Genomic DNA, 12,633 nt, shown 5'->3' on the forward strand with positions numbered 1-12,633 from the left:
ATGATAGAGGCTTTCTTTCTCTTGGACCCTCCCTAGTTCTGGTTGGGTCTTGTAGGATGGGGAAGGTTGGGGCAAAAACGAGGTTCCAGGTTCCTTTTACATTATATATCACAACTATGGGAGATCAATGCCCTTCAGAGAGGGACTTCCAGAAAAGAGCACCCTGCCTGGCAGCCAGTGCTTTATGCCCTTTCTTGGTCATGCTGGGAGCTCCATGCCTGGGCACTGCAGCCCTGCAATGCCCTGGGAACTGCCCCATCCACACCCCCTCCTCCCTCCATGGGAGCACCTTCGATCATCCTCAGAGGCAGACACTCAGAGGGAGGGCCAGCTGGTGACAGACGGAGGACTCACTGGTAAAAGTGATGTTGAAGCCCCTCTTCCCCGTGGAGTGGTCAGTCTGGAACTCGAGACGGGCCACATGGCCACTGCTTGTGATGGAGGAGGGAAGCTGGTTTCCTGAGAAGGTGCCCAGGATGGGCGCCTCGGCAGTGGCCCCATCCTTGATGACCAGGAAATCAAACTGAGGCTCCACGTCAATGTCGTTGAAGGCCAGGTGGATGCGGCTCTCAGGCCTGGCCAGGATGAGCCAGACACAGTGGAGGTGGTTGCCATAGTCCTCTGGGTAGTTGGGAGACAGGACAACCCCAGATGGGCTGGTGAAGTTGAAGAAGCAGGAGACTGCAAGAGAAGAGCAGTGGAGGTCAGTAAGCATCCCCAACATTCTGCCTGCACCACTGAGGGCTGGCAGGGGGAACATCTTCTTAGTCTAAAAAGCAATAGAAAGAAAGAGTGGCACAAGGGTCGGGCTGGACTGGCTGGGCTCTGAGCTCCACACGGGGAGACATGCTGGGCTCCATGCTGGACTTAGCAATGGGTAGGGCCCCTTTGGCAAAAGGCAGAAATGGCAGAAGTGGTCTTTTCTTGGCCCCTCTCCCCTGGTCAGCACGCTCACCTAGGCAGTGTCTTCATGCTTTGGGTCCCTTGGGTGGGGCAAAGCCATAACTCAGGCCTAAGTGTAGAGTCACAGTCCCTGACCCCTCTCAGCTGGGTTTACGGCAGTAGGAAAGGACATTGCTTAATGACACAGCGGTGCTAATTCCCCAGGTGGTAACTGGGTGGAGACAGTCCAGGACCATTTGTCTCCTTCAAACATTTTTGATGGAAAAATGATAGGTGTGCCATGGGATTCTGACAACCCCAAGATACCACGCTATGCTGAAGAGGTGCCAGGAGCACCATCTTTCAGAGACCAAAGCTTCTGAAGAAACTGGGGGAAGGAGGTGACAGCGTCCATTGTGATTCCTGTCTACGTCCTGTTCTCTCTCCCCTATTTCACCCTAAGGATCTACCCTTCCGAAAACCCTTATTTTAAGCTATTTTCATGCCAACTACTAGCAGACCCTGGAATAAGAATAGGCAAAGAAAGTGCTGTAAATGAGAAAAAAAAAACAAATACTAGAACAAAATTATAAAAGAAAATAATAAAATGAAAAAAAATCACAACGCCTATGACACAGGAAAAATATCAATATTGAATTAGAACCTTTATAATTATCTAAGAACATCACCAAGATGAGTAAAGAGAGTGCTTATAGGATTCATATGAAAGAAAATGGAATTAATATGACAACACAGTCTATTTCAATAGAAAAAATACAGAAAAAATATAGAATCCAATATTGTTGAGGCTTCATGGAATCTCATACATGCATTTATTGCCAATTGCAGAGCAAAACTGATATGATCCTTTTTGAAGGGAGTATATAAGTTGTTATCCAGAGCCACAAAACTACTCAAAGACTGACTCACTAATCTCTAGGAATTAATTCAAAAGCAAAAGAGCCACGTAGCCAAAGATGTTTACAATGACATAATTTTATTATAGAGGAAAAATGTGAACAAACTATATGTCAGCCCAATAATGTGAGGTAAATTATAGCCTTTAATGTGATACAGTTTGACTGCAATCATTAAAGTGATAAATATGACCCTGTAGAAAGAATGTGAAACATAATTTTAAATAAAGCAGTAGATCATAAAATTATATGTGTGCTTTTGATTACAGCTATTAAATATTTGTTTATATATGGATAAAGACTGGACATGAGCCCCCAAATAAAAACTGTATCAGGGTCGTAGGCGTTCAAAATGAAACAACATTTAATTTTTCTGATTGCAAAAATGCTGTAGGTTCATTCTAAACATCTTTTAATATATACAAGTATAAAAAAGGTAGTTCCAAATATGGATAAACATTTAAGTCCATTTATAACATTTATATAGATGTTTGGTGTTAATTAAATTGATAATTAAGTGAGTAAAATATTTGACTTACTAAATGTAATGATGCTAAGATGAAAAATAATAAAATCATGTTTGCCAAAGGGAGGAAAACATTAAAACAAAAAAATTGGTGACTCCTTGTGATGAGTTTAGTCTTGATTCTCCCTGACTCTGCCCAGCTCCCCCTTTTCTGCATTAAGTATTTCTTTTCCAGTCTGCAGCTGTAAAAGCCCTCCCATGCAATTCAGCAAAGTAAGCCTGGTTCTTAAGACACATTCAGTCTCATCCCTGTAATCCATGTATATTTTAAGTATAGAAAGAATTCAAGCCAAGGGGAGAGAAGGACATGAAAAAGCTTTTAGGTAATGCAATATATAGTTAATGGCAATTATTAATATATATTATTGAGGGTTTACTAAGAGTAGACACCATTCTAAGCACTTTCGTCAATTACTCAATTTAACTGTCACTAGAACGCTACGAGGTAGGTATTGTTACTAACCCCATTTAAAGATGAAGACACTGAGGCACACAGAGGTTAAGTAATGCAGAGCCAGTAAATGGTAGCACCAAGGCCAAATCAATGCAGGCTGATACTAGAGACCAAGCTCTTACTAACCCGCCAGCGCTGTCTCTCAGTATGAGAATAACACTTCCCACTGGGCCTATGTGACTGTGGATTCTTAGAAGGTGTTCCTCGAATCTGCTGAAGATTCATCTGTCGACTGGAAATATTACATTAGCACTGAATTGGGGGTCTCTAGGCTGGACATGGATGCCCCCACACAGCCATCTTGTCTCCAGCTTTGTGGGAGTTCAGTTGGGAACATGATGCGAATAATGAGGAATCAAAACCCAAAGGCAAAGACCTTGAAGACAGAGGGGGCAAATCACAGGGCCTGCTGAGCAAGTCCAAGGCAGATGAAGACAAAGAAAGGTGCTACACTTTCAGAGGGAAGATGGTCAGGGGCACTGTGAGTATGTGAGCAAATAAATTTACTGCAGAGGAGTCTTTAATTAATAAGGCTTGAGCCCCTCTCCCCGCCTCCATCACTCTATCAGTGTATTATTTTTTCTCTAGAACATTTTACCAGGATTGCCATGTTGCAAAGCTCCAGGGGCACCATTTTGGAATTTCAGCAGCTATACGTGATAGCTCTGCTTATCATTCTCTAAAATTATCTTGTTTACATGTTTAGCTGTTGATGGTCAGTCCTTCCCTCTCCCCATCACATACACAGATCTTCCATGACAGCAGAAATCTCATCTGATTCTGCTGAATCCCTGGTGCCTCCCACAATGCCTGACACATTGTAGGTGCTCAACCAATATTTGTTGAATGAATCAACGAGTACCTAATGGTTGAAACCATTCTGAAAGAAGGTGACATGAACATGTGGGTCTCATAACCCCATCCCACTCCAAATTTCAACCAACAGATTGACCAAAGTCTGTACAAATATTAATAGATGGATACCTGTGTCAACTCTGGAAAATAGAGAAAAATACTGTGCTGTAACCATCCATGTATTTATCTTAGACATAGTACAGATGTGCCCCTAAGTAATTTACAGTGGAAAAGGGTATGAATGAGCCAAGTTGTTAAACAGCAAAGGCAACAGAAAGCTGCTCTTAAATATCAAAGGCCTCAAAAAATGTCCTACTCACATCCACTCAAAGATGTCTCCTATCCAACCAAGAGATGAATTTAGACAACAAATTCAAGTAGGATAAAGTTATGGTTAACAAAAAGCATAAAAAAAGATTGACAATGAGCAAACAAACCAATATGGCAATGAATTTAAATAATTTATGTAAACATAGTTATAAAATGAAATGCGAGTGTAACAAATATTCCTTGGAACAGAAAATATAAGACATTATCCCTGCCCAAACTCTAGGGTAGAATATTCCAGATTATACTGACACAAAGAGTAAAGTTGGAGCAAGGAGATATGCTAATTTGCTCATTTGCAAGAAGTCCTGTTTTGTAGTTTCTGTGGTTAATTAGAGAAATATAGGTTGGAGCATGCTTTTAAAGATGTTAGGTATAATTAGTAATAGAATATGAAATAGCTTATCTTCAAAATTACCAAAGGGGAAAAAGCAAAGCAGTCAGTTCAGGGAGGAAAAAAAGAAATTCAAAGGAAACAACAAGGAAGCATGGGGTAGCAGGGTTGTTATGTAAGACGCTTTAAAAAAGATAAAACATCATTTATGACAATAAATGTATACAAGTTAATCTCCTAGTAATATATAACCCTCTCTTTGGGACAAAACACACAGCTAAGACAAAGGGACTCTGAATAGTCAAAAGTAAAGGAATGGGCCAAGATAGCTCAGGCTTTACATTGGAAGAGTGTTGTAATTTATCAATACGAGTCTCAAATATTCCTATTTAATTGGTGGACTGGGCTCAGGGCATCACCGATTTTAAAAAGTTCCCCAGGTGATCCCAAATTGCAGCCAGGGTTTGAGAACTACTGGTGGAGGCAAATGTGAATAACAAAAAAGGAATTCTAATATTAATATCAGACCTTGGATATTATATTACACCTGACTCTTGGATGATCCCTTTTTTATGCCAAGAGTTTTCTGGACAGCTACCAAGAGACATTTCTTATTATACCTGGAAGGACACAGGGCTGATAAACTGACACTCTTAGAACAAGAATGTGGCCTTATAAAGCTCTGTCTTCCATCTCGAGAGTACTCAGACCTGTTGTAACAAGGGCGGGAAGAGGAAGTGTGCGTTGTCCTACAAAGATCTAATCTCTCTTGCTCTGGAAAATTATGTATGCATGTTGTACTGTAATATGTCTGTAAGAGAATAGGAAGAGCCTGCTTCTCAGTGTCCCAAATGAGAGATTTTTAAAAAGTTGTAATTGGATCTCATCACCCTCAATCACCCAGGTTAAAAGAGGGAGATCAGGCACCTTCCTCCTTCAGAGTAGTGACCAGGCTGTGCTCATGGATCTTGACCTTGACTAAACTTTTCAGTCAGAAGCGTCAGACTGTTGACAAATAATAAAGGTGGGAAACTAACAAGTAGATGTGTAATTACTGTGCATTATATTAGGTTATTATTTAACATGAGCTTGAGGAGAAAATAAGAGGGGCTTGTTGAAGACCCCTCTTTTATTATGTTTTTCTTTTGGTGTTGTCACCAAACAAAGAGAGTTTTCAATAGTCCTGATAGAGACCTAATACAAAATCCAAATATCATATTTAAAACATGGATAATGATCCCATTACAAAATAAAGATATGACAGTTATAATACTTTATGTCCAAAAGCATGAAAAGAGACAAAATATACTAACCTGAAATCAAGATCAAGATAAAAAGGACCTGAAAATATTATGAATGTGTATATTATATGAAACTCTGTAGTCTTCAAACAAGGAATACAAACTTCTTTACAGGAGCCCATGGACTATTACAAAATTGACCTTACATTAAGCTATAAGAAAATCCCCATAAATCCTACCACAATGCAAAAACTGTTGGGCCACATTTTCTGTTCACAGTACAAATAAACTAAACGTCAATAAGAAAAGAACAAAGAATCCTGGCTAACACGGTGAAACCCCGTCTCTACTAAAAATACAAAAAATTAGCCGGGCGTGGTGGCGGGCGCCTGTAGTCCCAGCTACTCGAGGGGCTGAGGCAGGAGAATGGTGTGAACCCGGAAGGCGGAGCTTGCAGTGAGCCGAGACTCCGTCTCAAAAAAAAAAAAAAAAAGAAAGAACAAAGGAAAATCCATAATCACTTAAAAATTCATATAACTCTTTCCAAATAAGTTCCTGAGTTCAGTGAGGAAACAAAGCTGTCAATACAGACTTCTTTTTTTTGTTTTTTTTGAGACAGAGTCTCGCTCTGTCGCCCAGGCTGGAGTGCACTGGTGCAATCTCAGCTCACTGCAAGCTCCGCCTCCCGGGTTCATGCCATTCTCCTGCCTCGGCCTCCCGAGTAGCTGGGACTACAGGCACCCACTACCTCTCCCGGCTAATTTTTTGCATTTTTAGTAGAGACGGGGTTTCACCATGTTAGACTGGATGGTCTTGATCTCCTGACCTCGTGATCCACCCGCCTCGGCCTCCCAAAGTGCTGGGATTACAGGCGTGAGCCACTGCGCCCGGCTGATACAGACTTCTTATAATGATGATGATATTAGACCAAAGCTATAGTAAGGAGAAAATTCATAGCTTTATTCATGATTAAACAATAAAGAAATAAAATAAGTGTAATTAGCGTTTATACTTAAAAAGTTACCAAAAGAATAACTGAACATGATTAAGGAGAGAAGAGAGAATAAACTTAGAAAAGATGAAAAACAGAAAAAAAAAATTGGCTTCTGAAGAGATCAATAAAAATTTCTGATTGGTCTGCTCAATAAGTAGAAATAGAAAAGATAAATGTACGCAGAGACAGGAGGCTATAACACTAAGGTGATAATCCAGCTATAAAAGAATAGTATACATAACGTATGAAATATGGATAAGATGGAGAATTTCCTAGAGAAATTTGAATTACCAAAATTAGCATGAAGGGAAAAACCTGAGGAAACTGGAAAATACTTAGTGGGTAGGTGGTTTCATGGCCAGTGCTTCAAAACTATAAACAAACTTGTAATAGCCATGCTATTTAAATTGATTTTGATACAATACTCCCATAACAATGATATGTATGATACACACACAATCATATCCACCAACACAATGACACACCTACAGTATAAAAAATCCTTCATGCAACGTGCTAGAAAATCCATTTCAGCCCTACAACAATAAGCCAACATGACCTATACAACAAAAACAACAAAACTGTACTGATAGGAAGAAAAAAAATTTTTAATGGAGGGACAAACTATGTTCTTGGGTGAAAATAATTCATATTATTAAGATGAAAAGTGTCCTTAAATCATGGTACAAATTTAACACAATTCCAGGCACGATCTTTTCTTTTTTTTTCTGGAGCCTAAAACCTTTGCAAGATCCATCTGTTGGTAAACAGGTGAAAACAGCCAAGCTCTCGTTGAGACAAATAAGGAATAATAGCATATGAGGTGCTAGTTGGCATTCTGAGAGCTTCCTGTATCTCAACTCATTAACTCTCACAGCAACCCTCTGAGATGGGTACTATTATTAACCTACTTTACAGAGACAGACGCTGAGTCTAAATGTTAAATTAACCTGCCCACAGTCATACAGTCACTGTAGATGATAGAGCTGGGAAGATGAACCAGTCAGGTCAATACCAGAGCCCAAGCTCTCAACCATGACACCTACTTCTTCCTAGTGGAGGAAGGGCTTGATATTAAATACTAAAACATATTATAAAGCTGTAATAATATAATTTATACTATATTGACTTCAAAAGAGAGATCAACAGAGCTGGAAAAGAAAGTCCAGAAAAGGAACCAAAAATATATGATGAAGGGAGCTTTTCAAATTAGCAGAGAGAGGGTTGATTGATCAATACATGATGCTAGAACAAATGGCTAGCCAGTTAATGGCAAAATTAGATCCACACTTCATTCCATGTACCAGAGAAGTCCTAGAAGAAAATATAAGGAATATTTGTATAATGTTGGGGGTAAGGAAGGACTTTATTAGTATTACAGCAAAATTAGATGTCATAAGGGAAATTTTAAACTACAGAAATGGAAGGTTTTAGATGTCAGAATCACCATAAACAAAAGCTGAATGATGAGAGACAAATGGAGAGAAAATATGTGCAGGTTACTACATTTAAATATTTACTATCCTTCATCTATAAAGAATTGGAATTTGATAGGAAGGTGTACACTCAACATAGAAATATTGGCCAAGGAAATTAAGAGGCAACCAACAAAGAATAAATAAAGTTGGTTAATAAAGAGATGAAAAAACATATAATATTATTAGAAAACAAAAACTTAAAACAACAGAGCTTTTTTTTTTTTGAGATGGAGTCTCACTCTGTCGCCCAGGCTGGAGTGCAGTGGCGCAATCTCGGCTCACTGCAAACTCCGCCTCCCAGGTTCACGTCATTCTCCTGCCTCAGCCTCCCGAGTAGCTGGGACTACAGGCGCACGCCACTACGCCCGGCTAATTTTTTTTATTTTTAGTAAAGACAGGGTTTCACTGTGTTAGCCAGGATGGCCTCAATCTCCTGACCTCGTGATCCGCCCGCCTTGGCCTCCCAAAGTGCTGGGATTACAGGTGTGAGCCACCGTGCCTGGCCGTGACAGAGCTATTGAGTTGGCAAAAAAAAAAAAAAAAAAAAGATGGCATGGAACTTTTTGAGAGAAAAGAGACAAGCTGGCAGGGCAGATAGGGACCAAGCAGTCAAGAGTAGGAGAAAACACAGGAGAGTGGTGTCATACAGACAAGGAAAGAGGGTTTCCAGAAGGAGGAAGGGCCATCTGTTTTGAAAGACTGCTGAGCACCATGTATCATCTTGGCTGAAAATGATCCACCGGGTTTCAGCAACACGAGACTCATTGGTGAGTTTGCTGAGAGCAATTTCAGAGACGTGGTGGACTCAGAAGTCAGAATGGAGTTGGGTAACAGGGTACTGGGAGGTGAGAAACGAACACAGCAAGGGTACATAGACATCCTACTACAGAAGTTTGGGTATGAAAGAGACTTAGAGAACCTGCAAGGAGATGAAGGTGTGAAGACAGATGCTTTTTAAAATTATTATTATTGAGACAGAGTCTCACTTTGCTGCCAGGCTGGAGTGCAGTGGCACAACCTCGGCTCACTGTAACCTCTGCCTCCTGGGTTCAAGCGATTCTCCTGCCTCAGCCTCCTGAGTAGCTGGGACTACAGGTGCATGCCACCATGCCCAGCTAATTTGTTTTTTGTTTTGTTTTTTTGTATTTTTAGTAGAGATAGGGTTTCACCACGTTGGCCAGGATGGTCTTGATCTTTTGACCTCGTGATCTGCCTGCCTTAGCCTCCCAAAGTGCTGGGATTACAGGCATGAGCCACTGCACCCAGCCAAAATGTTTTTTTTGTTTGTTTGTTTTTGTTTTTAGATGAGAGCAGTCTAAGAAAATTTCAATGTTGATGGAATGCAACTGGCAGAAGGGAAGTGGCTGAAGAGTTAGCAGAAGGAGGAAGAATTATTTGAAGCATAAGGTTCTTGAAAAGGTGAGGAAGAATTTATAGCTAAATGTATTAAACAGTGGATTGCAACCCATTATTAGCTGGTCATAAATTTCATGTTAAGAAACTAAACGAACAAAAAACAAAAAAAAAAATGGTTTGGTTTTTTGTCTCCTCCAAATCTCAGGTTGAAATGTAATCCCCAGTGTTCGAGGTGGGGCCTGGTGGGACTCATGGGGACAGATCCCTCTTGAATGGTTTAGCACCATCCCCTTGGTGATGAGTGAATTTTTGTTCTGGTAGTTCACATGAAATCTGGTTTCTTAAGAGCGTGGCGCCCCCACCCTACCTTGCTCCCACTTTTACCATATGATACACTGGCTCCCTTTTGCCTTCTGCCATGATTGTAAGCCTCCTGAGACCCTCACCAAGAGCTGAGCAGATGTTGGTGCCATGCCTGTACAGCCTGCAGAACCATGAGCCAAATCAAACCTCTTTTCTTTATAAACTACCCAGCCTCAAGTATTTCTAGAAATACTAGAATGGGCTAACACAGAAAATTGGTACCAGGGGTGTGGGATGTTACTGTAAGATACCTGATGATGTGGAAGCAGCTTTGGAACTGGGTAACAGGGATAGGTTGGAAGAGTTTGAAGGTCTCAGAAGACAAGAAAGTGAGGGAAAGTTTGTAATTTCTTAGAGACTGTTTAAAGGGTTGTCACCAAAATGCTGATAGAAATATGGACAGTGAAGGCCAGGCTAACAGGTCTCAGATGGAAATGAGGAACTTACAGGGAATTGGTGTAAAGGTCACCCTTGCTACTCCCTAGCAAGTAACTTGGCTGCATTAAGTCCATATCCTAGGGCTTTTTGCAAGTTTGAACTTCAGAGTGATGACCTAGGGTATCTGATGGAAAAAATTTCTAAGCAGCAAAGCATCCAAGAATTAGCATGGCTGCTTCTAACAGCCCATGATCAGAACAGGAGCAAAGGGATGACTTAAAGTTGGGACTTACATTTGAAAGAGAAGAAAAGCATAAAAGTTTGGAAAATTTGCAGCCTGTGGTAAAGAAAGAATCTAAGCAGTCTATAGAGCAATGACTTGCTAGAGAGATTAGCATTACTGAAAGGGAGCCAAGTGCTAAAGTCCAAGACAATGGAAAAAAGGCCTTGAAGGCATTTCAGCAATCTTTGCAGCAGCCTCTCCCATCATAAGCCCAGAGGCCCAGAAGGAAAGAATGATTTCAGGGACCAGGCCTGGGGCATTGCTGTCCTGTGCAGCCTCAGAGCATCACTCCCGGCATCCTGCCTGCTCCAGCTGCAACCACAGCTCAAAGGGCTCCAGATACAGCTTGGGCTGCTGCTCTGGAGAGTGTAAGCTGCCATAAGCCTTGGCAGCTTTCATGCGATGTTAAGCCTGTGGGTGCACAGCATGCAAGCATCATGAAGACTTGGCAATTTCTCCATAGATTTCACAGGATGTATGAGAAAGTCTGGGCACCCAGGCAGATGCCTGCTGCAGGGGCTGAGCCTTAACAGAGAACTTCTACTAGGGCAGTGTGGAGTGGCAATGTGGGGTTGGAACCCCCACACAGAGTCCCACCAGCGAAGTGCCTGGTGGAGCTGCGGGAAGGGGGCTGCCACCCTCCAGACTCCAAAATGGTAGAGTCATGGCAAGCTTGCATCCTGAGCCTGGAGAAGCAACAGGTATTCAAGTCCAACTCATGACAGCAGCCACAAGGACTGCACCCTGCAAAGCTACAGAGGCAGAGCTGCCCAAGGCCTTGGGAGCTCACCCCATGCACAATTGTGCCCAGGATGTGGGATATGGAGTCAAGGATTATGTTGGATCTTTAAGATTTAATCTCTGTCCTGCTGGGTTTTAGAATTGTGTGGGGCCTGTGACCCCTTTCTTTTGGCCAATTTCTCCCTTTTGAAATGAGAATGTTTGCCAAATGCCTGTACACCACTGCATCTGGGAAGTAAATAACTTGCTTTTGATCTCACCAGCTCATAGGTGGAAGGAATTCATCTTCAGATGAGCCTTTAGACTTAGGACTTTTGGGTTCATGCTGGAATAAGACTTTGGGGGACTATTGGGAAGGGATAATTATATTTTACAATGTGAAAAGGACATGAGATCCGGGGAGCCAGGGGCAGAATGATACGGTTTGGATATTTGTCCTCTCCGAATAGCACATTGAAATGTAATCCTTAATGTTGGACATGGGGCCTGGTGGGAGGTATTTGGATAATGGAACCCCATTCTTCATGAGTGGCTTAGCATCATCCCCTTGGTTACAAGTGAATCCTTGCTCTGGTAGTTCATGCAAGATCTGGTTGTTTAAAAGAATATGGTACCTATCACCTATCCCACCCCCATCTTGCTCCCACTCTTGCCATGTGATACACTGGCTCCCCTTTGCCTTCTGCCATAATTGTAAGCTTCCTGAGGCCCTCATCAGGAGCTGAACAGATCTTGGTGCCATGCCTGTACAACCTGCAGAACTATGAGCCAAATTCAAACTCTTTTCTTTATAAATTACCCAGCCTCAGAAATTTCTTTATAACAATGCAAGAATGGGCTAATAAAGGAAGACAATAGGAAATATCTGAGTTCAATGTAAGTAGTAAAGGTAAGTACTGCTTGTGAAATGTATGTTTCAATTATGTGCAAGTGTGTACAAAGTTACAAGGTAAAAATACATTTCTCACTGTTATGTTAAAAGTTTTTAAAGGTTCCTTATTTAAAGCATAAATGGAGTTATGCTAAAAATTTTTGATGGGTAATTTATAGGGGAATTGTTTTTTGATGGGAGAAAGGATTGATCATCTATTATAAAAGGTGGGAAGAACAGAGGAAGGGTGAGGATGGGTGTTGGTCTGTAGGCTTGGTGTCTTTAGTATTTGAAAATTGACAGTGTTGCCTGTGAGGTAGGAGTAAGGTGAGGAGAAGGGGCCGTTCATGGGTTCGAGCAGGGTAGTGAATGTTTGGGGTAGTTTCTGTGGAGAAATGGAGAAGAGAATGACTTGAGAAACACAGATGGATTGCTAGACACTGTTGTAAGCCTGACTGAGGTTGGCGTTCGTGAATTTATAACAGTGCCAGCTGTCTGGTTGGGTGATTTTCTCCAGGAATGCTCACCCAAGCAGAAGTGGCCCAATCAGATTGTTCTTGCTTCAGTGTATGTATCTAGATAAGTAAACCGAGGCAGCTCTGCTGATTCAGCTATTGTTGAGCTGGAAACAGA

At 41.5% G+C, this 12,633-nt stretch overlaps 1 protein-coding gene across 10 annotated transcripts in view; it reads right to left on the bottom strand.

The window, feature by feature from the left end:
• CSMD2 (CUB and Sushi multiple domains 2) overlaps nt 1–12,633 on the bottom strand; it is a 701,208-nt gene that overhangs the window by 278,566 nt on the left and 410,009 nt on the right. For all 10 annotated transcript variants that reach the window (XM_032160157.2, XM_032160162.2, XM_032160160.2 and 7 more), the window contains one exon: nt 355–681. In XM_032160157.2, coding sequence (XP_032016048.1) covers nt 355–681 — 327 coding nt within the window. The remainder of the gene's footprint in view (nt 1–354; nt 682–12,633) is intronic.

The sequence above is a fragment of the Hylobates moloch genome, unplaced genomic scaffold (genome assembly GCF_009828535.3).
Source record: "Hylobates moloch isolate HMO894 unplaced genomic scaffold, HMol_V3 SCAFFOLD_8, whole genome shotgun sequence".
NCBI lineage: Eukaryota > Metazoa > Chordata > Mammalia > Primates > Hylobatidae > Hylobates > Hylobates moloch.